This window comes from Punica granatum, chromosome 1 (assembly GCF_007655135.1).
Source record: "Punica granatum isolate Tunisia-2019 chromosome 1, ASM765513v2, whole genome shotgun sequence".
NCBI lineage: Eukaryota > Viridiplantae > Streptophyta > Magnoliopsida > Myrtales > Lythraceae > Punica > Punica granatum.
The window spans coordinates 10,186,048-10,208,053 of record NC_045127.1 but is presented as its reverse complement, the minus strand read 5'-3'; the positions used below and the strand labels follow the sequence as shown (position 1 = coordinate 10,208,053).

The window sequence follows — 22,006 nt, the reverse complement described above, 5'->3', positions numbered from 1 at the left end:
TATTTAATAGAATTATAGTTAATAAGGTTAGAATTGTCAATTTGCTTCATCTATTAACAAGTTTTGTAAAAATTTCTTATATTATTTTAAATTTTGAAAAAATATACTAAAAGGAGTTTATTTATTTCCATTATATATAAAATTGCAAAATCATATTTTGATTATCGAATTCCTATATCGATACTCTCTATATATAGTAGAATACAATATTTAATGTATATAAGAGCAAACTCCTGCAAACTAATATAACCTAGAAAATTGTTAATCAATAAGTGATAATAAATATAAAAATCACTTTCTATATAGAATCCAGTCCAATGTATAGATTAATATATATATATATATAATTAATATAATATACAAATGACAATTATAATATCATATGACAAATTTAAATTTTCAAATTAATATAATCTAAAAAATTAATAATTACGAACTGATAAATGTAGAAATCATCTTCTAGATAGATTCAATCCAATATATAGTATATATAATTCAGCTAAAATTTTTTTATATAGATGACAATGCATAATTTCATAAATATAACAAATTTAGATTAATACTGTTCAAATTATCAAAATAATAATTTATTTATTAAATAACTTAAAAGCAAGTTTGGTTTGTAAAAATATGAATAAATGATTAATTTGAGTTTCCAATTAATCATTTATTTTTATTAATACGAAATATTGTTGTTAAAATGTGATCAATAATTCACATAAAAATGATAATATGTATATGATAATGAATCCGTGCAACGAATGTGATAGAATACTAGTGATAAGTAATATTTCTACAGCTTATACGACTTGTATGTAGGAGAAATTTATATTAACTAGTTGATAGGCCTATGCTATGCCCAGACTAATGTAGGGATTTCATTGTACTTAAAAAAGGTTCATAATCTATTCACCCAAAAAAAAATGTTCATTAATCTCTAATTTTTTATTTCTTCAATTTATTCTTTCTTCTTACCGGCTTCTCGGCTCTTCTTTTAAGAAGCAATACAGAAGAAGGGTTGACGCAAGATAATAAGATAATCATGTTATACTTCTTTATATATTTTTTTCCGGATTTCCTTTAAAATTTCTATACGATATATTAAAATTTATATTATAATGATAGAAAAATTTGAGAGATTATTCAAACAGATTACTTAGACCTTATATTTTCTTTCAAAATATATATTTTAATGTATTTAATGAAGTACAATGTGAGTCGTGTGACATTGCCATATTGAGTGAAGTGCTATCCTTAATTGGCCAAGATATAAATGATCACTACCCACTGGGGAAAAAAAAAGATATAAATGATCGCTTAACGTAAGATTTCTTTCTTCCTACGTGGCATAATTCGGAACTTTGTCTCAACTTTTATGTAGTGTATATATATATATATATATTCTATAATAGCTTGGCTAATATTCCAATCATGGTTTAGGATCGATTGTAAAGATTTATTATGTATGAATATCAATTGACAAATCGAGTTAATGCATTCTTCGATTGGCTCATCTTCTTGGATTTTCCATCATAAAATCACAGGGTAGACGTGGTTTCAACGACACTAAAGAAAAAAAAATTCGTTCCAATATTCAAGAAATTTGAAAGGAAATAATAGCATGATGTTCGGCCCAAAAATAAACAGCATGATATGGGATCGAAGGGAAAAAAGTGTCTCTTACACAACAGATCTCCCTTTATGGACCACACCCCATTCAATCCTCTAGATTTATAAATGGAATATATCCGTACAATATGTTTTGTTAATTTATGATTATTTCCCCGAGCATATATGCCTAGAGTTTTTTCGGCAATCCTAATATTACGTGATGTGGCGTGAGCAAACATTAATTAGATTGAAACAAGATGAATGAATGATAGTTAATCGTCGGAATACTTGCCACTATTATTATTAATATTTTTATTAACAAAGCGTTGGTTGAGTACTAAAGAGTTTTAACCCCATAGTTCAAGTCTCAACATGAAGTGATTTGTTACAGGAGTAACCTTTAATGTTCAATATCCTAAAATTATAGAAACAATATCTCCCATAATTTAACAAAGTGTTAGTTGAGTACAAGAAGCTTCAATCCTATAAGGAGGATGATATAAGCTCGAGTTCTGGGGAGCACACTTTATGGAAAAGAGAATAACCTTTATAATTCGATCTTCCATAATTACGAGAGTACTATCTCTTATAATTTTAACTATAAGATAAAGAAATATAAATCTTAATAACTAATAAAGGGACACGTATGTTATCCGACGAATATCGAACCCGAAACCTCTTAGTTATCAGGCGAAGGTACGTGCTAATATGCTACACCCTCTTTGATAGTTGTTCTTTTATACGTTCTTTTATTATCAAAAAAATTGGTGTCCACCAACGTGAGTTGGCTCAAGGGGTTCGGCGCTTATTTCCAATAACTAAGATCTAGGTTCGAGTCTTGTGAATGAAGAAAATTCATACTATAAAAGTTTTGTCTCTTAGTGAGCTGACCAGCTCGACTAAATTAGTCAGGAGCCAATTGAGCTTTCGAAAGCCAGAATGCACTTCGAAAAAAAATGTTGACTTATTTCTATTACATATATAAAAGTCTGAAGCTAATTATTACATTTCTCTACATTCGAAAATTCATATTTTACCCTTTCATGTATGTAGACAGTTTTCTTAATTCCAATATTGTCGATTCAGTGTACGTAGACATCTTCTTATACTATATTCACTCATTCCATGTATGAAGACATGTTTTCTATTTTCTATTTAAAATACAACATGACCTTTCGTATTAGTGTCCATTGAAAAAAAAAATACATATGTATTCATCCTTCTATTGCTCTATTGCATTCTTCTAAAACATAACAACACGTAACTTGTCGCATATATTAAGCCATTTACACCAATCGCCTCATTCTAGATGCATATTTTCATCAATAAATCATCTATTCAAGTATAATAATAATAATAATAAAATCAAAATTAAATATAATTCATAACATCTTTAAAAATATAAATCCTTTAAAGTGTTTCTCGATTTTTACTTTTTGAAAATACCCTTTCAATTTTGAAAAGTGGACATCTATATCCCTCTATATATCTACTCAATTATAATTTTCTAAAATATAACCACATGTACCTTTCCATGTTAATTATATCCTATGCACTAATCATTAGTTTCTAAATGTATTTTTTTAATCAATAATATAGATGTATGCACAAATATATATAAATTAGAAAAGTGTAAAGTTCATTTTGATTTCTTCACATTTTTTATTTTTTATTTTACCCCATTTTACTCCCTTTTACTATCTTTCCCACTTTTATAATTCCTAACTAGACCTTTATATCAAATTAGTACTTATCTTTTCATGAAAAGTTGCCTCTTGGGCATCATGTCCTTCCACTTCGTAACAAAAGGTAATGGTGCCCCTTCATTGAAAGCCCATTAGATGTCATCAATTCTTGAAGTAATGGTCTGATTTCATTCCATTCAAAATAACAATCGAAATGCTCTCACTTTTACAAAGGGAAATTTTGCTATGTCCTATAACATTTATATGGAAAGTATCCTCTTTCCAAATAAGGACGATCATATGACGAGTGATTTAAGTAACTTTTTCCCAACGTTTGGGATATTTGGACGACTCTTTGTCTGAGAGATAATCATTTTCCTTAAGGAGAGATTTTTTGGGAGAAAAGAACAAAATTCGATGAGGACATTTAACAACACCTGAAGATTAATATACATAGGTACGTGTCTGGTCTTACTTCTATTTTTCAAAAGGTTTGTTTTTCTTTTAAAATGTTTTCAGAGATAAATAATTGTGTGACACAGTACATTGAAAATTGATGGTTCAAATCAAAACACAAAATTGTCCAATTTCCATTCCTCTCACTGTTCTATTCCTCTCTCTATCCCCCTTTTGTCTCATCTCTTTCTATTTCTTTTGGCCAAGCCACTCCTGCCGACATGATGCTCATCGCATCCCACCTACCACCACCTCAACTTGTCAGGATCACATCCCCTCATCTTGTCGAGGTTATCTGATATCTCATCATCTCGGGTCTTGTCGTCGTGATCTGGGACTCGTCATTGATCGTTAATGCGACATCGTACTAGCAAGAGATTGAGCAAGACAGGGTTAATCGGGGCCAAGACAATAGCCTCAATGCTGTAAAGGGTTGTAGAGAAGACAGTTGGGAAGGGAGAGAGGAGAATGAATGATTTTATATTTTGGTAGTACAATTTTTCCCCAATAGACACTGATGTAGCTACATTTGATTGGTGCATGCGAAAGGTCCCTTTTAAGGAGCGAGAAAAGATTTTCACAGCGTGGGAACACAGAGTAGTCTTATCCCCCAGGATTGTGACGACCATTGTTAAGGGGATGTGATTAAAGGTGAATGTACACATGCAATTATATCTATGTATGTAAGCCTTTTGAACTCAACGATTAAATAGATTTATGTATTTTAAGTGTTTTTATTATTTACTTTTCTAATATTTTAGTCATTTATTTTTTATCAATTTCAAGGATTTCTTTAGGGAAGAATTTCGAGGAGTTTTTATTTCCATCTTTTTGGAACTTTTCCATCTTACAACTTTTTTAACTGAAATTTTCTTTATTTATTCATTACTTGGAAATGACACATTATATCTTATTCATATTTGTTAATGAGGTACTCTTTTATCAAGTGTAAAATCCAATTTTAAAATCCAATGGGTGCTTACCTATCTTTGGATGACAAACTATTATATTTTTCTCGTAAATTCAATCAGTTATAATTAATCAACTTTATATTTTCATTTTCGAAGAGTTCATGGGGCTGATAGAAGGGCGAAATAATATGTTCCACTGGAGAAAACTTTTTTTCTTTTATTTCGATTTGCACCGTTTGATATCCATAAGGTCAATGGGTTTTTGACAAATCTAGGTTTGAGGCTAGTTGATCTTCGAATACATTAGTTGCATGGATGTATATACTTTAATTATATAAAACTTGTTCTAGTTAACGAATGGACATTTCATTGCGAGAACAATGATTTCAAAATTTATATTTCACTATGGTCTAAATAGGTGGACATGCATAAGTAAGGTATATCCCGAAATGATTATGATGAGTGATATAGATAGAGAGTCATTGTAAAGAAACTTTCAGCGTTTCTATGGATTATTATCCACAAAAATTTCATTTAAAATGAGTTCAAGATTTCTCAACGAAATATTCACCAGAATTTCATATGATAATATGTCAAAATATTTTATAAATAAAATATTGTTCAAATAACTTACCAATGAAAATGTTTTCAGAAATAGGATAGAAAGTTCTCATAAAAACATTTATTGAAAATAAAATTATTTGTTGATGAGATTTCCATAGAAATATTAAACAAAAGTAGAGCTCATGGATTCATACTTTTCTTACAGAATATTAATTTCTTGGAATAAGGTGACTTGCCATCAAGTTATTTGATACGAATCACTTCCTAGTTTGATTCATTTCATTACAATTTTTAAAAAATATAATTTCCAACATAAATCAAATTGTATTTGACCACACAAAATATTCAAATTAAGAAAATCAAATATTTCTCAAGAAAAAAGTAAAAATTCTTTTTTGTCTTTTACAAACTTTTTATGAAAATTTTATTTTGAAATATAATTATTGGAAAGTTTTTCAAGAGAAAAAAGTGAGGAATATCTAACTGAATATCCATAAAAAAAATATAATGAAATCCACAAAAAAAACGAGATTATATAATAATAGAATAAATTTAGTTTGTACTTCATTAAGATATCGTACCACTAGTACCCAAAAAAAAAAATTTGTTGCCCTTGTTCCAACGCCCTGGAATGTTGCAATCAATATCAGGAAAAAAAAAAAACATTCCCGGCTAAAAGCAGAAATCGCTGGCTACAAAGAAGGTTGTAAACATTGCACGGTGATTTATACGAATGAGTACTAAGAAACATTTGTCGCAGTAGCTAATTACCTAAACCCTCGTATCTCTCCGATATGGGATCATCAGTACCCCTCTACCGTATCATATGCCCGTACCGATATGCCCCTTTTCAGCTTTTTGTGGAATCCATCCAATTATCTGAGAAGAAAACTACGTAATATTGACCATTATATTGTTCTTTTGACCAAGATCCGTTACATTGTTGACTTCCTTCCATGCAATATCTGGGGGAAGGAAGAGGAAGGGCCTCAATATAGTACTATAAGATCTTGCATTTAATTCTCACACGTAAAATTTATATATTCCTTTATTTCGTTTTATTTCTTATTCTTGTATTATGCCTATGGAGTATGGACCTCCCTTACTAAAAAAAAAATTTGTTTTGTTTCTTGTTCTTCTACTATATCTATGGAGTATGGACCTCCCTTACTTAAAAAAAAAAAAACAGAGAAAGAAAAGAAAGAAGTTATGTAAGTATCTGTTGGATCCCATGCCAATTGCCGTTTTGGCAAATATTAATGATATGTATCCTGCAATCTATTAAAAGCCACTCGCACCCACATTTCTAAACTAGGTGTTAGAGAATATAAAAGTTAATTGGAAAAAATTAATCCCACATCAAAAGTATAAAAAAAAAATAGAATGGTTTATATGAAATTTGATCTCATAACTTATCAGTTCGAATTTTTTAGTTGAAAGTTGAGTCTAAACCCAAATAAGCATGGTAGAATTTAAGAGTAGGCATAAAATTCCCCATTTTCAAGTACATCGGCACCCTCAGTAAATTTGAAAGGATGCCAATCGCCACTTACTACAAAATTTCATAAGATATCAATACCTTCACTCGAGTGACCACCAGCAATATTTCTGCATTGATTGTCAGCAGGAGCGAGTGACGACTAATCCAAATCATCAGCGTATCGACGCTCGGGTTTGATCAATCTTCAGGAAAAGTCCTAGCTAAGTACACAACGCTGAGAGATCGAGACCACGTATATTTGGCAAGCTAATGAGCCCGGAAATGCCATCATGGGGCAGCCATAAGAGATCAGAAAAATCATACGTACTGAGGTATAACAAATCCAATACGAAAGGGCGTGTCCGAAAAGGTTGTCGCTGGCAGAAAGATATCAAATGAAAGAACTGCACAGAGGCAAATTAGCACGCTTCAAAAGTTAAATCTCGCTAACGTCCAATCTACAAATTGTAAAGGAAAAAGGAGGAAAAAGGAGGAAAAAAAAGAAAGAAAAGTGGCAGAATAAGAAGAAGAACAAAAGACTGCGAAAAGATAACGACCTTTCGAGGTTATCTCGTACAGGAAAAAACGACTGGTGATGATCGTTGATCACAGAAATTGATCTCCACGCTGACATATGCAACGGTTTGTATGTGGCCACATGAAAAAGTAGAGGTGTTTTGGGAGAGAAAAGGAATAGACTACCCAATTATTTCTTTTCCTCTTTTCATTGGATCCCTTTTCTCTTTTTCATTAGCTTTCGTTGGATCGCTTGCTCGTATCTGGACTTAGTGGTGCCCACCACAGGATTTTTATGAAACTCATTTTTATGTTTTTTTTTTTTCGATATACACTCTGATATTAGAAAAGTCTACACAAGTGTTGACTAATTCAATTCAAACTTGGCCGGCTCACTATTTTTTTCCAATTACAAGACTCAAGCTCGAAATTTTATTTATTGGAATAAGCACCGAACTACTTGAACCAATTACAGAGCTGCTATTGACTCATACACCATTCTTGTTGTAACCATTAAATTGAGCAGAAGTGATGGCTTAGCCGCCTAACTTGAGATCTAATCTTCGTTATACCATTACTTAATTTGTGAAAGTTTTCTTAATCAATGTAAATTGTAATGGATGGGGAGAAATCTTTCCTCGTTAATACCAAACTAGTTTCTGTCCTTTTTTCATTTTGTGAGACTACGATAGGTGTCTACTCCCATCTGAAAGTCGATTTAGCCCTAGTCAGGAGAAGTGCTTTCATTGGATTATGTATGAATCTCGGTACTGCAAGTAAAGTCCACCTATATATGAATCACAATTCATCAACTGCATTGTATCTCATGATTGACTAATTTGTGTCCTTTCAATTAGCGGGTAATTTGCAACATCTACTCTAGGGCAAAGCGTCAAAGAAGCTCTGGGATTATAGAAAGAAGTTCATCAAAGAAGGTGGAGCGCGTGGCGTATACGTTCGTCTAATAATTAAGAGATTTCATATGTGATACTCGTTGGGGACCATCTGTCCCTCTTTATTAGTTATTATGATTCCTATTTCATTAGACTTGACCATTAACCTCGAAAAAAAATAGAAAGAAGTTCATTTTTTTAGCTATAAAAGGGAAGACAAGCATTTCCTCCATCGAGCGCACACATACACCCGCAGATTCTCTCTCTCTCTCTCTCTCTCTCCCGCCCCCCTTCTCTCATCTCTCTCCATCTCACGAACATTTTCTGGGTTGGGTTCATGCATCTCATTCGGCCAGAAGAAGATTAAGGAGGTATGTAAAAGAACAGCACGAATCCATTGAAAGTTTGAAACTTTTCTCTTCCCTTTGTTTTCATTAAGTATCTTCTTCTTCTTTGATACCGGGATGGTGTGAGATGCTCGATATGGAGAGAGGGTAGACACCTCAAACTCCAAGAATATAGATATCACCACTTAGAGAGAGAAAGTCGAGGGTAGGAACACTATTTTAGAGATACATATATCACCACTCTAAGAATCGTATAGCCGAATCACCAACTTCGGAGATCAATCCGTGTAGTTGAATCACCACCTTGAGAGGTCAATCCAAGGATAAAGAAATGATGTTCACCACTCAAGAGAAACTCTAAAGATACATAACCTTAAGAGAGCACAAAGCGATCTCCAATATTATTAATCAAACCATGTCTTCTTCTTACAAAGAAAATAACTCCCCATTTATAGACTTAAAGACAAACCATCTAGATGCTTAGATAGGAAACTAATAAGTAAGGAACTTCCCAATATAAAATGAAAACTGACATCTAAAATACTCTCTCCTTATTCAAAATAGGAAACTGAGAAATGCTCTTCCGAAACTCAATTGTAATGAATATATTCTCTTTCTAGAAAACTAATAAAGGAAATAACAATCATCCTTATGTTGCAGCATCTCTATGAATGGAAATGGCCACGTCTTGGACTTGAGTTTTTTTGTTGGACTGATCCACCATATGGTGGCACATGCTTCCGCATCATTCATCTTGGTGAAATCCGTTACATATTATTTAGTCTGGTTTTCTTTACGTATCGATCGCAACTTTTATCAAATCCAGTAAAGACTATCAGCACATCCTAATCCCTCCAGACTTCCTACCGACATCTTTTTCGTGTTCTTTTTAGGGTTTGTTCTATATAGATTCAGTGATTCACCTCCTACTCCAATACGTCAACTTCAACAACAACCTTTGAATTTCATGAATCCCACTGTGAGTGTGTATTAAAATCAATCGCGCTTCACCTCTGGAACCAAATCTAAGCCCGCATAATACTCTTGAGCTGGCTCTTCCCCGTATGATCCTAAGTGCATAATAAAAAATATATGTCTAGGGGCAATTGGACGGTGATGATGGAGCCGAGATCCACGCTCCACAAATGGAGAGGTCTGACTAAGAGGTATTCACTTTAAATTTGATATGCATGGATTTCTTTTTTGAGTATGCACCTTAGTATCGAGAAGTAAGACGGATCCCGACTAATTCAATTTAAGCCGAATCGGTTCATTAGGTAATTAAACTCTCTTAATAATAAATTTTCTCTATATATGCATGGATTTTGCCCCTTAAAAAAGTATCTCTTAAAGGATAGAGGTAACTCTTTTATAAATTTGTTGAGGCCATCGTATCTCTCTGATGATAAGAAAACTACACAATTTTGACCATTATATATATATATATATAACAAGGCCCATTACATATGGTGGCTTTCTTTAATTTTATATTATACATTTGATAAATATAAAATAAAACAATTAAAATGGGTCCATCGGTCGGGCCTCGGGAGCGAGCAGGGCCCCACCCGCCGGAACCCACCCTGCCCCTTTATTTACTCCTTAATTTCACTTTTTTATTTGTTTTTTATTATTATTATTATTAAGATAAACAACTAAAAAATGGATTCATCGATCCCTCGAGACAAGTAGGTGGGTTTTTCCACTTGTGCAGGACCCACCTGCTCCTTTTTTAAAAAAAAGAAAAAAAATATTTTTATTTGTTCATTAAATTTTATTTATATAAATCTTTTTCTCGGTGTGTATTATTTTCAGAATATTTTTAACTAACCAATACACCCAACTATTCTGAAACAATAAATTTCCTTTCAACTAACTCCTAAAATCATTAGAATAACCATATTTCAAGTATAACAAACAAAAATGAATCTAAATGATTCATATGAAGTTTTTCGAAAAAGAACCCATTTCATATTTATATCATCTAAACTTTCTTTCCCTTTTTTTTTTGCACTCTTCATCATATTTCCCACTTTTTCATTTTCATCCTCCAAATTAATTTTGGTAAAAGTATATCATATTTATTTTCCAAATATATTATATTACAATAATTTCAATGTTAGTTATATTATATTTTGACTGCTTTGTAATATATCATTGACTTTCTTCTTAACATTTTCACTCCTTGTAATCATGCTCCACTATATATTATTTAGCTAATATTCCTTTTTTAATCAAAATAACATCAAAATATTTCTTAATATAAATGTATTTTTTAAAAGACTTGTATCATATTTTATCAAAATGACATGAAAGTCGAGAAATAAGCTAAAATTATAATGTGATAGATGGCACGTTAAGTCGATAATTTTTTTTAAAATACAAGTATTTTGGAACAATAAACGATATCTAAAATCATTAAAAAGTAATGGAATGGAGTCGAGCATAATTTATATAAAAGTAATAATATTAGTACAAATAAAATCAAGTTTGATGACATAGCATGATCAACAATGAGATGCAATTTACCGAAAAAAGACATACAGTTCTAAAAACTATTATAATACAGACTTACCATATATATTTTTAAATTAATTCAGTTACTGTAAAATATCCACTAGATTTATAAGCTATTAAATCTATTTCTAACTCAAAAATTTGAGCTAATAGCTTATGGCACCCAATCTCTTATAAATCAATTGGCTTCTTCTCAATTTTTACATGTGAGATTCTATACTCTTAACACCTACCCTCACATGGCACCGTGTAGTCTTTTTCACTCTTTTTGCCTATATGTGCCACATGAATACTTAAACACCCCCCTCAACAACTTATCTTGAGACGAACTCTCCTATCTTCCAGACTCGAGTTTAACTACCTCGAGGTGAGTTTCCTCTTCCACACTTTGGCGAGAGGGACTAAACTAACTAGTAGCCGAACTTCCACTTCCGAACTCGACTTCACTGTTCACGAGTTCCACACTCGGGCCTGGCATAGTGTGAGTCCCAACACGTCCCAGCAAAAGTATAACCTGCTTTGATACCATATAAAATATTCACAAAACCTATAAGTTATTGGGTCAATCGCCAACCCAAAAGCTGGAGTTGATAGATCCAATCTCTTATAAACCTATTGGATTTTGATTTTTCTTAACTTTTCCATGTGGAATTCTACATTTTCAACACCCGCCCTCACATGACAATATATGGTCTTTCTCGCTCTTTTTGCCTACAAGTGTCATCCGTACACTTAAACAATTATTATCTTTTTATCAGAAAAAGAAATAAAAAAAATCAATTGTTTTGATTGTATATTTTTAGAGCTAATTGGTGAACGCATGTCAGCTAGAGGGACTAATTGAAATCATCGAGCCCATTTCTATGTTGATTGTCACCATTGATATATATATATATATATATATATATCTATATATATAATATCGATCACGTGTTTCAAAAGGTTTTCCCTTGGGAGGAAACATATCTTAAATGACAGACTATGAATAAATTGCCTTCCAGAATAACATGAACATGCAAAACACATTGAAAAAATGTCTAACCCGTCAGTATTAGAAAAGACGAGAAAAGTAAAAGTAAAAGTAAAAGTGTTTTTGGGGCTAGAGAAAGGAATAGACTACCCAATTTCTTGTCGTCCTTTCATTGGATCCACTCTCTTTTAAAATAGCTTTTGTTGGACCTCTTGCTCGTAGGACCCAGCAGTACCTTTCATAGGGTTCGTGTTGAAACTCATTGCTGTTTACAGTTATCATATCAATTTAGGTTAAACTTATACCCATCCTAATCACATTTCAACGAGGCAAGCGTGGATATATATGAGTCTGGACAATTCATATACCTTGAGATGAAAACGCCGAGCTCCATAGAAGGCGATTTGATAAATGGCAGAACTCGTGATGACCCCATCGCAAAAGTTCCCATTGCTAGCTAGGTAGTCACCATCGCATCAAGCAAAAGTGATCCTTGATTCCACTAAGAGCAATCCCGGTTCTTGGTCGCTCAAGTATATTAGCATCACCAGATCAAGTCTACCTAATTATTGAGGTTTTCTTTTTTTTCTTTTTTGATGGGTAATTGAGGTTTTCTTAAGTGGTGTAATGGATAGGGAGAATTCTTGTTTTTCTTTAATAACTATTGTTGAATTTGCTTGTGTCCTTTTCTCGGTGAGAACATGGAGTCTTTTCAGCCAATAGCCTGAGATTACCTTCAGTTGAGGGACAATTTAATCTTGGCTATGAGATATGTACTTACAATTGAAATTATTCGGCCACGTAAAGTTCATAGCTTGTCATCTGCACCATGATTATATTAACTAGTCTGTGACCTTTCAATTAGGATATCTTCATTTTGAACAATCTACTTTAGGGAAAAGTGTCGAAGAAGCTTTTGGGATAATAGAAAGAACTTCCTGTTGTTTGGCTATGAAAGGGAAGACAACATTTCCTTTCTCGGATATAGACATATATGCTCTCTACCCTCTCTCTCCTCTCTTCCTCCATCTCTGAACAATTTCTTGGTTTGGTTCATGCATCTCATCCGGCCAGAAGAAGGCTAATTAATTAAGAAGGTAAAATAGCACCCAATCCATTGACTACTCACTTCTCTAAATACTCTCTTCTCTTACTTTCCATTAATGCCATGTCTTCTTCTTCTTCTTTCCGAGGGAAGTTCATTACATATCCTTTAGTGCAGATTTTATGCTACGTATTGGTCATAACTTTGATCAAGTTCAATGAAGAGTGTCAGTGGAGATGCTAATCCTCCCACCTTTGAGCTTATCTATATGTGTTTCTATTTTTTTTTCTTTTGTTCCTTTAGGGTTTCCTTAATAGAGATACCTCTACTACATGATTTTTATCTGTCTTTATTTATTTATTTATTTATTTTGGCCTGTTCAATCACCATAGAGCTCACAATCATTCGGAAAGAATCACCATATTCGTTCGATTAATCAGGAAAATATCTAATCTTTATCGATGTTTTCTTTTGATGATATTGGTCCATACACATTTCTACACCCTCCTAAACCTTAAATTCATCGATCTTTGATCAAATTGAAGGAAATTAAGATCACGCATCGTGTTTTTATTTTCACTTATTAGCTGTTCATTCTCTTCTATGTACCGTTTGGAACGGGGACTGCTCCAAGAGAGTTCTGACGAAAAATAACCTCCAAACTCCTCTTGGTATTGCCCCTTAAGCCTCATTTCTTTGAAGTTCGTATGGCTTGATATGCCGGTTCCAATCCTGGAAACAGTGTCCACGCAAGTTTTGATCGATCACGCACCTTCTGTTGCTGCACCCAGACTTTTGCAGATACTGAAATGAATCTGTTTATGTTTTATTAAAAGAAAAGGAAACATAATGAGTAAGACTGAATTGATGAGATGGTGGGGTTTTGATTCTTCGTCGGGATGTTTCTGTGTAGGAGAGCAAGAAAATCATGGTGAGAGAGAGGATAATGATGAAGAAGATTGATAACGCAACTGCGAGGCAGTTAACCTTCTCGAAGAGGAGAAGAGGGCTATTCAAGAAGGCCGAAGAGCTCTCCGTCCTCTGTAATGCCGAGATTGCCGTTGTTGTTTTCTCAGCCACCGGCAAGCTCTTCGAGTATTCCAGCTCCTCCAGGTTCGTACTCGATTACCGTTAGGTTAAAACAAAGGAAGGAATATTTTCAGGAAACAGAATTCCATCGTATATATCCCCTTTTTTTGTTTTTCTTGTGGTGTGATTCAGCAAGATCAATATCATTGACTTGGTATATATAGAGAATAAAATAGGGTTATAATTAGCAAAAGCCAGATAGTAGTCATCGCTACGGTTTTGATTACTTATCCTAAATAGCGAATAGAGGGTGGTCATTGCTTCTGCTAGAGTTACAAAGATAAAAATCTTTGTAAAGGGAGAATTTGTGAATTATTCATGCATTATATGAACAATTTTATATATGTTGACAAAAATTTTAAGAAGGAAATATAAGGTCAATTTAGCCACTAATCCTTTTATTTTTATTATTTTATTATTTTATTATGTTATTCTCTAGTCTATATATTGTTATATATCGCATGAGGCAATGGTCGGGGGCTACCATGTATGAACATTTCGCAAAGTAACATTTCGCAAAGTAGAAGTTTCTCATGTATTGGTACCCATTCATGCTAATTAATAATATGCATTTATTACCTAATGCGAATGACATTTTTTAGGGTATAAATATTCAATATTATATTTAAAAAACTAATTACTAAAAAATTGTGAATTTCGCCACCGAAAAAATTTGTGAATTTTAAAATAATTTGAAATATATACTTTTATATATCTAAAACTATGTCAAATTTAAACTTAGTCTATTAGAGTAAAATTATAAATTTAAGTTAAAACCCAAAATAAACATAAATGATCAATATTATAATTAAAAAGAAACTAATTATTTTAAAATTGTGAATTTAGAAATAATTTAAAGTAGTACTTTACTATCTTATGTATGTGTAAAAGATATATCCAATTTTAGTTTAGTATATATAGTGAAATAATTTAAACATTTAAGTTAAAACTCAAAATAAACAGCAATATAACATTATAATTAAAAAGAAACTAATGATTCAAAATCGTGATTTTAGAATAATTTAATGATATACTTTACTATCGTATGTATGTAAAAATATCAAATTTTAAATTATTATGTTAGAGTGAAATAATTATTAATTTCATTTAAAACTCAAAAGAAAAATAAATGTTCAAATTATAATTAAAAGAGACTAATGTTCAAGAATCATGAATTTTGCAATAATTTAAAGTTATATACTTTACTATCTTATATATGTAAAAAATATCAAATTCTAACTTAGTATATTAGAATGAAAGAATTTACAAATTTAAGTCAAAACTCAAAATAAACTTTTTAGAACTAATTACTTACTCGAAAATGTAAAGAGATTTTTAGAAAAGTTAATAACATTTGCAATTTTTTGTAAAAACTAAATACAACAAGAATTTACAAATTCTCATTATTAAAAATACATTTAATTAAAATTATAAGTAAATTAATATTCTTTGAGTTCAAAATTTTAAATTATATGATTGATTTATTGTTGTTTAGACGATATGAGATCTTGAAATCAAAGTGACTTTTACAATTTTGATGTTAAAAATTTAAAAGTTTTTTTAGAAACTAGAGATCTAATTATTTACCTTAATACTAATCAAAATAAACTTATTAATTAGATTATTTTAATTTATTTAGAATATATATATATATATATATATAGTTACTTAAGTATTTTAATAAAGTTAGTCCAGTTCATTGTACTTAAAAATTATTTTATATTCAGCCTTAATTTGAAAATTATTAAGAAGTAAATTCTATATAATCATAAACTAATTAAAAGTTTCTAATAAAATTAAATGATAGAATATACTAAAACTTGTTAGAAATAACAATTTCACGCAAAGGCCAGGTGGATGACTAATTATGTATAATTTGAGAGATACCCAAGTCCATCCATCGCAATGGCGATTCTAAAATTAATATTGCTAATCATCCCGAGTGAAAAATCTGGAGGATAACAAGAACATTGGAATAGAAGTAATTATCATTCTTTATCAGTAATTCATATTCTGATTTTTTTTACTGCTTCTTTATTCATATTATGATTCGAGTTACAATTCCTTGAAGAGTGCTGATTATGCTATAAAATAATTAAAAATACATTCAAAATCTTCTATTATTATGTAATATTTTTTTCATACAACTCATATATCAACTACACTTTCTTTTAAAGCATAAGTTAGGTAAATATACTGTGTAAATTCAGTTGTTGCATGCACGAATTTTTACTTCTTTAGGTATGTAACAATTATCAAAAATTTAATCTATGTAATATTTATTTGAATTTCAAGAAATAATCCTGATGTGTCTTTTTTTCCCACGGGGATGATAAAATTTAAAATCAGGTGCCTTATTTTTCTTATAATAATTATATGTTTTTTTTATTTTAACTCTCCTCTTCTCTGGATTAATTGGTTTTAAAGTACGTATATATTTATTTTATTACAAGAATAAAAATCATGGTTTAGAGGTAGCTACACCAAGTGTCCGTGTCTAACTTTTTAAATATGTGTGGGATATTAACTTACTTGTTAATAGCCAATATTATGATTAATTGATTGTAATGAATATTCAAACATATTATAGACAATTCCCTTTTAAATTGTTTTAGCTAAATACTTTATACAGAAGATCCTGCACACTAATCACATTTCTCTATGTATCTATATAAATTGAGCGAGCATATAAATTAATTACCAATATTTGGCCCAATAAAACTAATTTCAGTCCAACAAACTGTGCAAAGCACGGGCAAATAACGTACTAGTATATATATAAATATCTTATGTAACATATCCAACATAAAGAACCTAGCTATGTTCTAACCTTTATTCCTAAAGTTCAAGTACTTCAAGAATCACTAAAGAACCAAAGGTAGGTATAATTTACTTCACGGAATTTTACCAACCTAAGATGCTAAGTAACAAACATTTTCGTTGATTAGGTAAAGTTACCCATTTCAAAATCGCATACATCTTTAAGTTAAGAATAAAATAACTCCATTGAGCAAAACTAAGAATAAATTAACAGGTGAATATCGTTAACTACGTTGGCATAGAAGACCAAGTTCATAATTGGAATAAGATGAAAATATTCGTTTTCTGTCTTTTTGCCTTTTTGCTCCCCCCTTTTTTCCTGTTTTCCGGACCTTTTGCACTATCTTTTTGAAATGACTAGTCACATACAATACTATTATATGATGTGATCCTTCGACCTCACCCTTTCATGCCAAAGACTGTTGTCACTGTAGGAGTAACTGATTTAGCTTGAAGGATAATTCCTCTGTAGGAATAACTGATTGCGAAAATGAAAAATGTGCTATTTAATCAATATTTATTTACGATGTAAATGAAGAAAAATATCTGAATTTAATGGACGTACGGTAAATAGATTTATAATACTCCTGTTTTCATTTTCTTCTCGAAAATTTACTGTTGGGTTGAATTAGGTTCTGATTAAAACGAACCACTAATGGATGAGGATTGTGCTCTCGGTTGATTTGGAATAGCATCTAGACTGGTATAATTAAAGAAATAAATCACCTAATTGTCTTTCTTCGTTCTTTTTCCTTTTATTAGACTAGTAAATTGCAGAAATTGGTAAAAAAATCTATTACTGATGTAATACTTTGGTACAAAAACTAAAAATCGTAACAACTGTGTACATAAAGTTTGAAAGGTGAAACAATTAACAGACTGCCAATTTTGGGCTAGCGACATCAATAGTTGCTGACTTAGCTTCTGCGTGACAGTGTGACATGTCGAGCTTGAAGACATACATCCTAATGACGATTGCGTGATAAATTAAAGTAAAAAAGTAAAAGTAAAAAAAAACAGAAGTAAACAAATAAACATTATATAAATTATATAAAAACATAAAATAAAATCATAAGTGAAAAATAGAATCGAATGGTCACTAGTTAGAGAAGGGGTTGAGGGCATCCCTTCTGCCGCCGCCACCCCTTTAGAGGTTGCCGGTTTGAGCCCGCTGGCGACCTCTGAGATTTTGTTGGGGGTGAATGCACCCCCTTCTTCAACCACCCGATTCTCTCTCTCCTTCTTCTTCTTTTATAATTTTGTTTTTAACATATTTTTAAGTTATATAGCTCAGAATTATCTTTTATTTTTCTTTTTCTTTTTTATTTATTTTATTTTACATTTTAATATTTAATTTAGATTCCCTTTTTAAGTTTTTACTTTTTATTTATTTTAATTTAATTTTTAAATGTACTTTTATCTTTTAATTTTTTATTTAATTTATCTTTCTCTATTTTTTAATTCTATTATTATTCTAATTTTAAATTTTCATATTTATTTGTATTTGTTTTATTCTATTTCATTTTAGATTGAAAAATGTCATGCGAACTACCATGTAAGAACCACGTCCTCAAACTAGACACGTGCCACAACCATACAAGAGCCATGTCAGCAAATATTGACGTTGCTATTCCAAAATTGACAGTTCATAAAATACCGTTTCAACTTCAAAACCTTTTGTACGTGATTATTATAGTAGGCCTTTTCTCTAGCCACCGGCGCCACAAGAGAAGTCACCAGCGACCTATCATCGGCCACCACCACCCCCTTCCCTTAACCGCTCCCCCTCTCTCTCCTTTCTCTCCTAACTGTTGAGGAATGGAGCTACAAGTACTAAAAACTTTAGGGGCAATGCTATAATTTTTAACAAATGCCTTATTGGTTGAGAGGATAAGTTAAAAACTAAGTAGTTTTTTTGAGTTACCTACCTTTCCGGTAAGAGGTTTTGAGTTACTTCAATCATTTCGTTTATTTTCCAAATCATAATCTTACTCGACTCGACTCAAATCAACATTATATTTTCCTCAATTCAAGAATACAATTATTAATTTTATCTTTTTTCTCTAATTTAATAATAAATTCTCTCACATACCTTTTTAACCATTTTTATAATTAATTTTTTAATAATAAATTCTCCATCTACTTTTACATCTATATATACATATCAATTTTTTAATAATAAATTTTTCATTTACTTTCACATCTATATATATATACATATATATATTCTCACACATCAATATATTTGTAACACTTTCGCTCATTGCACAAAATCAAGTTGAGTTGCATCATTATCCAACTCGAAAACCAAATGCAAGAAGTGTTTTTTTTTACTTAATCTAATAAGTTAGATCATTATCTTTGGTGTTTATCAAACAAGTTTAATCTAATTAAGTGTTAAATTTTTAATTTAAGCATCAATTTGATGTCATCAACACCATCTTAGTTTCTTGCTTCTGTAGGAAATATAAATGAGGCCAAAGCCCAAGCTACATGAAGAAATTAAACTAAGTAGTAACAGGAAGAAATTAAACTAAGTAGTAACAGGAAGAAATTAAACTAAGGTAGTAACAGGAAGTGGATTCGACTTCTTAGAATCAGCTTAATTTCGTGTAGCATGCTCTGGTTCTGAATTCGGAGCAGAAGCAACACGTTCGTTCCGAATGTTTGAATTCGGCCCGAGTTCAGTGAGAATCCATGATATGCAAACATCCTACAAATCTCAAAACTATTTCATGCATGATATCAGGTTCCCGTTTCTAATCAAATCTTTAATCAAATATATTGTATTCATTTCTTTTTTTACCCTGTTCCTCTTTGGTACAGCGTGAGGAATGCAATATCAAGGTATGATCTCTATAAAAATAACACTGGAAGAGTGAATAACCTGCCACCTCTTCATCTTCAGGTGATTAGATTATCTTGTTAATGTTAAAGTGTAATATATATATATATATATATATATATATGGTGATAAGTAAGCGGCGTCACCAATTAGAGGTACGCTTGCAATGGGAGCATCGGAAAGGGTGTGAAAAAGGTGCTATCACATGTTCATTATTATCTCTATTTTGTTTCATGCTTTCAGCCAGTGAACAGTGATCAAATCAACATAAGCAAAGGAGCTGGGGATACCAGCAGCAAACAACGGTAAGATGCATTGAACCACATCTACAATTACAGCAAACCGATAATTAATATTCTATGGAGCGAGGCGCGGTTTAACCCCCTAGAATTTGATCCATTTCGGGACAAATTTCCCCGTAAGTTTCGAAAGATCAAGATGCCAACACTCTCACACATATAACAATGATCAAACTCGACCGAGCAACAATGTAGATCACATTTAATGGCAAGGCAACCCTTTAGGTCATGCCGGGAGGTCCCTAGGGCAACATTGCTTTGGCGAGCCCTGACCCGAGCGCCTATGGTCATGGTGCAGAAGCAGTTGTAATTGTTGTGTGGGTAAAGAATGGTCAGATACGTGATTGAAGAAAGACACGAAGATGATGGGCTTTACTCTTTGTCTGTTCATTTCCCATATATTTTTACTCGTGAATAGATCTTTAGCACCGGATATATATACCATTCAAAATATATGTAGTTTTTGCGTATGACGTTGAAAATTAAATTATATTATGTATACTACTATTAACTGCAGGAAGATGAGGGAAGATGATATCCAAGGACTAAATTTGGAGGAACTGCACAAATTAGAGAAAATACTCGAAGTCGGACTTAGCCGTGTGCTCCAGACTAAGGTTCACATTCTTTTATCCCCATTTGCCATAAATTATATTGCTCTATTAAGACATAAAATTAAACTACTGAAAAAAAAAGGAAAATAAATAATATGCGGTTTGGTTTTTCTTCACAGGAAGAGCGAATTATGGGAGAGTTTGCCACGCTCAAGAAAGAGGTCAGTTAACTGTGTACAATTTCGGTTCATAACGAAATTTTTTAAATTTTTCGATACCTGTAGATGATCAGCACTTAGCCTGGTAGAAGATACGGGTAGGGAATAGGTGTGGATGTGACATAGGAAATCCCGAGGTCGATGTTTTTATCTTCAAATTGAGCCCCGAGTTGTAACAGTAGCTTGCAAGCTGCAGCTATGAAAACCTGACAATCGATATCAAGCTTTTTCACTGTTTTCCGGATTAATTTTAGTAATCTAAAAATTAAGTAGCTAGAAGTCACAGCAGAATGTGTAGCAAAATTAAAATTGATTTGTTTGATCTTTTAGTTAACAAGCTTTTCTGTGATGAAAATGCAGATTGATCAACTGACTGAAGCCAATATGCAGTTGAAAAAGAAAGTAAGACATATTATTACGTATGGAACTTAACAAATGTTTTCGCTCTCACTCCGAGGTGCTCTTTACTTTCTTGTTAGATGGCTTTGGTGTCTCAGCGAAAGCATAGCAGAGTTTTCAGTCAATCGAAGGACTCAATTGCAGAGGAAGGCTCCGTCAACATTACTCCCCCTGCTCCTCCTTCTGAGGCTACGAGAGCCGATACCTCACTCAAATTAGGGTAAGTAAATTAAACCGCGTGCACATGTACATCTCGTTCAAATGTTTAAAGTGAAAACGAACGATCAAAGAGAGTCCCGGTCAATCAACAGGCATAATCAGTCATTGTAACTGTTATTAGTTCTCTTGGATTTTCGCAGGCCTCCTTTCTCAAGCTAAATTGGGAGGCGACCCAAGCAGAGCATATAGATTACGGAAGAAATAAGATTATAAGGACTTCAACCTCTGATTACGAGTTGATGATAGAATAAAAGTGTGAAACTGATCATATGGAGCAAAGAAATGATATATGTAAATGTAAGACTTCTATATGGCCTCTTTATGTTAGACTCCTATAGTTAAATGCTCGAATGACTTCTATAGTTTATGTATATTCTCTGATTATTGAAGTGAAAGTTCACACACACATATATATAGAGGAATAAAATTATTTTGTATGTCACTATAGTGTTATATGATGGGGGAACAAGCTGGACCGTGTGTTGTGCGGGCATTATTGGATGATTATCTCCGCAATTCTCACATGCTATATATATAGGTGTTCCCTGCACGGGATTGACATTCACTA

General features: G+C 32.0%; 1 protein-coding gene across 4 annotated transcripts; it reads left to right on the top strand.

Moving 5' to 3' along the window:
• Positions 1-8,355: 8,355 nt before the first annotated feature.
• On the top strand, positions 8,356-21,880 carry LOC116189671 (MADS-box protein AGL24-like). 4 transcript variants are annotated; one of them, XM_031519501.1, is made up of 12 exons: positions 8,356-8,487; positions 9,124-9,220; positions 9,357-9,442; positions 9,564-9,629; positions 13,909-14,108; positions 19,731-19,812; positions 19,993-20,054; positions 20,566-20,665; positions 20,782-20,823; positions 21,181-21,222; positions 21,300-21,439; positions 21,579-21,880. In XM_031519501.1, the coding sequence occupies exons 5-12, from the start codon at positions 13,924-13,926 to the stop codon at positions 21,595-21,597; spliced, it is 672 nt and encodes a 223-aa protein (XP_031375361.1). In that variant the 5' UTR covers positions 8,356-8,487; positions 9,124-9,220; positions 9,357-9,442; positions 9,564-9,629; positions 13,909-13,923; the 3' UTR covers positions 21,598-21,880. The 4 variants fall into 4 exon arrangements, with proteins under 4 accessions (XP_031375361.1, XP_031375489.1, XP_031375301.1 ...); XM_031519629.1 differs by lacking the exons at positions 9,124-9,220; positions 9,357-9,442; XM_031519441.1 differs by lacking the exons at positions 9,124-9,220; positions 9,357-9,442; positions 9,564-9,629.
• The last annotated feature ends 126 nt before the right edge of the window (positions 21,881-22,006 follow it).

Excerpts from the sequence above, each read along its gene's own strand:
- LOC116189671 (XM_031519441.1), top strand. The coding sequence starts at position 13,924 with ATGGTGAGAGAGAGGATAATGATGAAGAAGATTGATAACGCAACTGCG. Across the intron at positions 19,813-19,992 it reads TGCCACCTCTTCATCTTCAG|CCAGTGAACAGTGATCAAAT; the intron begins GTGATTAGATTA and ends TCATGCTTTCAG. Across the intron at positions 20,666-20,781 it reads GCCGTGTGCTCCAGACTAAG|GAAGAGCGAATTATGGGAGA; the intron begins GTTCACATTCTT and ends TTTTCTTCACAG.